The 4899-nt window shown below is 41.1% G+C and overlaps 1 protein-coding gene and 1 long non-coding RNA gene across 3 annotated transcripts in view; one reads left to right on the top strand and one right to left on the bottom strand.

The window, feature by feature from the left end:
• LOC146592020 (uncharacterized) overlaps positions 1 to 4563 on the bottom strand; it is a 30242-nt gene extending 25679 nt beyond the window's left edge. For both annotated transcript variants that reach the window (XR_014896697.1, XR_014896696.1), the window contains exon 1: positions 4261 to 4563. This is a non-coding gene — a long non-coding RNA (uncharacterized LOC146592020). The remainder of the gene's footprint in view (positions 1 to 4260) is intronic.
• On the top strand, positions 3 to 849 carry LOC146592021 (C-C chemokine receptor type 5-like; the record flags this gene model as incomplete). Its single annotated transcript, XM_085311766.1, has 1 exon — positions 3 to 849. A coding segment is annotated over one exon (723 nt), but the record flags the coding sequence as incomplete, so codon positions are not given.
• Positions 4564 to 4899: the final 336 nt, after the last annotated feature.

The following is a 4899-nucleotide window of genomic DNA, read 5'->3' as shown; positions in this document are numbered from 1 at the left end:
GCTTCTACAGCGGGATCTTTTTCATAATCCTGTTGACCATAGACAGGTATCTGGCCATAGTGCATGCAGTGTTTGCTTTAAAAGCCAGGACAGTTACCTATGGCATCCTCACCAGCACTGTCACTTGGGCTGTTGCTCTTTTTGCCTCTGTTCCAGGAGTAATATTTCACAAAAGTCAAAAGGAAAATTCACGTTATACATGCAGCCCTCATTATCCAACAGAACAGAGAAATGCATGGAAGCAGTTCCTGACTTTAAAGATGAACATCCTGGGACTTATTGTTCCCATGCTCATTATGATCTGCAGCTACACACAAATTATAAAAACATTACTGCAATGTAGGAATGAGAAGAAACATAAAGCAGTCAGGCTTATTTTTATCATCATGCTTGTCTACTTTTTATTCTGGGCACCATACAACATCTGTATTCTCTTGCGTGATTTTCAAGTATCATTATCCCTCAGTACTTGCGAAATTAGTGGTCAACTGGAGAAAGCAATCCAAGTGACAGAAACAATCTCAATGATCCACTGCTGTATCAACCCTGTGATCTATGCCTTTGCTGGAGAAAAGTTTAGGAAGTATCTTCACTGCTTTTTCCGAAAGCACATCGCATCCCACTTCTCTAAATATTGCCCAGTTTTCTATGTTGACACACCTGAACGGGCTAGCTCCACTTACACACAGTCCACTGGAGAGCAAGAAGTTTCCGCTGCATTGTAACCTGTGTCTAGTAAAAAAAGTGGGATTAACTTTTTTGAAATTAATTCTGTGAAGAAAGCCTGGGAATCTGTTCTCTAGATATTGTCTCTAAGACAGCCACAGAAGAACATGGCACACATGTCTACCAAACCTTGTATTTGCTCGTTCATATGGGCATTTGTACATAAATGAAAAGGATATATCAAATTAACTGGCTGGATATGCAAATGTAGGATTCTGCAGTAAAAGAAGCATTATCTTTTGTGAATGTGAAAGCATATTTTTGTACTGAAGGGCCTAAAACTCCCAAGGACTGGAGGCTTTCTCTGTACACCAAGCTAGCAGGCTCACAAATAGAATTTTTGAAGTGAATTATTAGGAAGTTAGAAATCGATACAGTTATTTGGAAACATCTCTTGACTATACCTTACACAAGATATCTCACACATTTAAACTCCATGTCAGTCTCACCCATTACTAGCCTATTGTGTACCTGTGCTGATAACGCTAAATTACCAAGGTCTGTGATATAGAATCTTTAGAAGGGATTAGGAAAAATTGCATACATTTAAAAGAGCCTCTAATATTTCAAGGTATTTTTTCTTTGTGTACAGCTGTTGAGTACCAACATTTTGGCCTTTTTCATATTAGTCTTAACTATTTGATTTCAATACCTAAGTTACTCAGGAGATGGATATTTCAGAAAGTTTTCTTTCAAGCAATTTGCTGTTTTATATGCTACGCATATTGAAAAGCTAATCAAACATACAATTGACTAACATTGATCAGCAAATTAATGTGTTTGCAATATTTAAACAGTATAATAATAATATTTAAACAGTTTAATAACACAGGAGCTTTAACAAGGTTAGATCAAATGTGTACTGTAAGTCAACAGGGTTTTGTTTTTTACAGTGCAGTGATTTTGTTTGCCATTTTTCTAACCTACGTAGTTACAGGGAAAAACTTTAAATATGAAACTAATGCAGTGGTAATGGCTGCAAAAACACAACAGCATTAGAGGACTGACCCCAATTCCTCTGACCCCATTTCCTAAACAAATGTTTATAGAAATAATCATATGCCATAAATTTTTAAGTTATTAATACACAGGAATAAGTGAAAGAATTCACTGATCCACAATGTCAAGGGTCATAGAGCATAACTTTCTGGTTTTACAAGGAGGTATCATTTGGAGGCTACCAAAAATGATACTACCACTTTCCTGCAATTTGGTAGTTCTAGAGATATTAAAAGCTTCCATAATTAGGAAGATTGATGGCCAAATATGACTGGGCTTCTGCTAAAGCTCAGATCCTGCAGAGCATTTGAACATACAGAAAATATGAAAAATGGGGATAACTCATRTGCTTAAGGTCATACCTTATTTATACTATTACTTGACCGATGCCAAGTTGTCCTTTCTAATGTTTCTTACATTTCCCCTGAGACACTTTGTTTTGGCCAACTCTGAAAACAGAAATATAAAACAGAATGTTCTGATGGCTGTTCTTATCCAGTAGGGTTATTTCTGTTTCCCATTTTCTCTATATATCCTTTTAAAGAATACTTCCAAATAAGCAAATGTTATAAACAGCCAAAGAAATCTTACATTTCTAAGTACTCGTGAAAATGGGAAGTGAAACAGAGAAATCTTTGCTCATCAGACCACTTGTTTCAACTTATTCTCTTTTGCCATATTAAGCACTGCTTTTTGACTACATCCCACATGGAAATTATAAGAAAAATATACTATGTCTTCTAATTCACAATGGTTCAAGATGCGTATTCTTTTTTAAGGCACTGTTGCATCAGTCACCTTCTGGACTTTGTACATGCTTTTAAAACAGATAACTATATTACTGTAAGTGGAAATCAGGTAATTGCAGCATAAAATGCTAAACATGCATTTATTTTTTAAAGAGACAGAAAGCTGTATGCAGTAACTTCTTGTCAAGCTGTCTCCCTTTTTTTTCTTCTAGACTGCATTTACGAAAATCTTCTTGTGATTTATTCTGTTCTTGAGAAGAACATTCATTTGGACCCTAAGACACACTGCCTTAAGAAATTATTTTCTCTAGAAGGTCTTAGTGCCATGCAGAGCACGCATCTTGACCATTCCTGCAGAAGAAAAGCACAATATAACACAGAAGAACAGATGGGCATGCTTTCTTGAGAGACATATCAAAAAAGAGCCCTGATCCTTTGCAATATTATCTTATACAGCATGAATCTTTCCAAGTGACAAGCAACTTCCAAAAGGCAGAGCTGGAACTTTCAGAGTTTTGTGGCCCAGTGGATCAATAATGGATGAGAAACTCTCAAGAGTGTCTATTACTTCACTTCACTGAGAAGTGACCAGGCTTCAGCAATTGAGAACAAGCCAGATTTCTGCTATTTTAGTAAACAGCAAACCACGCTCAAGCAGATATAGCAAACATGTGCTTGGTAGCACTGCTGGGGCATTTAATTAAGGACTCTGCCAACAGACTGCAATAATATTTTGTACTATGCAATCTTTTAAAGTTGGCTGACTTTTGTATATTATATTTCTTGATCTTTTCTTCTCCCCTCTTTACTCTTTTCTTTTTGATAGCCCAGCACAATGAAAAAAGAAAGAAGAAATTCCTCTTTGTAACAGGTTGTTATAATGTGGAAAGAGCAATGAAGGTTTAACAACTGGACGAAGAACCAACATCATCAAATAAAACACGACTATCAAGACATGTTCATTGTGCTTTACTGTTTGTCATGAGTAGTCTGTTAAAGATCCCATTTTGGTTGAAACATTTGTTTATTTTTACACATGAAAGAGGTTTGACCTGTAAGTCACTGACACCAAGAAGGTGAGCACTAGGGGTTTTAAAATAAATAAGCATACCAAATAGTTTTAAAGATGTTTAGTATCTATCCCTAATCACTGAAGAGATAACCTCTAACAATTACAGTAAACTTGTGCACAGTAACTCAAGAGTCCCTTCAGTTTTTAAGATTATGATGCCATCATGTGGCCACACTGTAAGGTTTTCATGCTGCCACTTAAAGGCTCTTTATCAGTGGTTTTGGTGTTATTCCTCTCCCAAAATGTTTTTTCTTTCCAAGAGGATCTTCTATTGAAGAGGATCTTCCTYCACTACAGGTAGCATGAATATTAGGCACATAGCAGCAAGCCTTAGATAACACTCAAAGCAACTACAAATAAAGATCGGCTGGAGAAGTGGACATTATCAGCTTTTGGTGATTCAGGTAGATGCGACAGAATGATATGGGAGAAGTGAGTATGGACAAGTTTTCCATAAGCTTATGCTATCCTCTACTTCAGGAGTGCACTTCATATTCTTATGCATGGCTTGGAAGTCACAACAATGAACACATTCTCTACGCTATTTCCTCTGGAAGTACAAGCAGGATTGCAGGATTGAGACTTAGATGGGATTGGGATGAACACACTTTCAATCTTTCCTAGCCCCTAGCAGGTGACATACTCCCCCAAGGACAAGGTGGCAGCACCAATACCCTAAAACCTTTTCAGAGTGAACACTTTTGATGGTCTTACCTCTTCCAGGGAGGAGATGCCAGGCATAAGGGACGCTATGACTSAGGAAGGAGCCTCTGCTACTACCTCTTATGGCAGTAACTGTTCCCAGGCCCAAGGGAAGGGATCTTCTCCAGCTATGCCCTACTGACACCTGCCTGGGCACTCTGCTGTGCTCAGCCGGACACTGGCCCACCACTGTCACACTAGCGCCATTAACACATAGGGGGCTGCAGTGAAAAGCGCTCGCTGCGGAGACAGCAGGGGTAAATAACCAGGCTGAGGCGCAGCAGAGACCAGCACTGCGGCAGCCTACACCGGCCAGGCAGCGAGAGCCGGGGAGCACTTCAACCCTTCCCACCAGGAGGGCGCCGATCTTCCGCGGAGGCTCCGCGGAAGGCGGAGGCGCAGCACGACGCGGCGCGCGAGGCAGGGGGCGCCCGACCGTTATTCACCACARGCCGCCGCGCGCCCTCGGGACGCGCGAACGGCGGCACGGGGACAAAGCGCGCGCGCGCGCGCCGCAACGCCACCAACGGCCGGCCCTGCAGGAGCGCACGCGCGGGCGCGTGACGCCGCGGAGCCGGCCCCGCCCCCTCCGGCCGCGCGTGCGCCTTGCTCGTCCCCCCTCCGGCCCGGCGCCGGCTCAGCGCTGTGTTG

This window comes from Rhea americana, unplaced genomic scaffold (assembly GCF_003343005.1).
Source record: "Rhea americana isolate MKP2758 unplaced genomic scaffold, rheAme1 scaffold_35, whole genome shotgun sequence".
In the NCBI taxonomy this organism is placed as follows: Eukaryota; Metazoa; Chordata; class Aves; order Rheiformes; family Rheidae; genus Rhea; species Rhea americana.
Note: the sequence above shows the minus strand (reverse complement) of the source record. Positions and strands in the feature narration are given on the sequence as shown.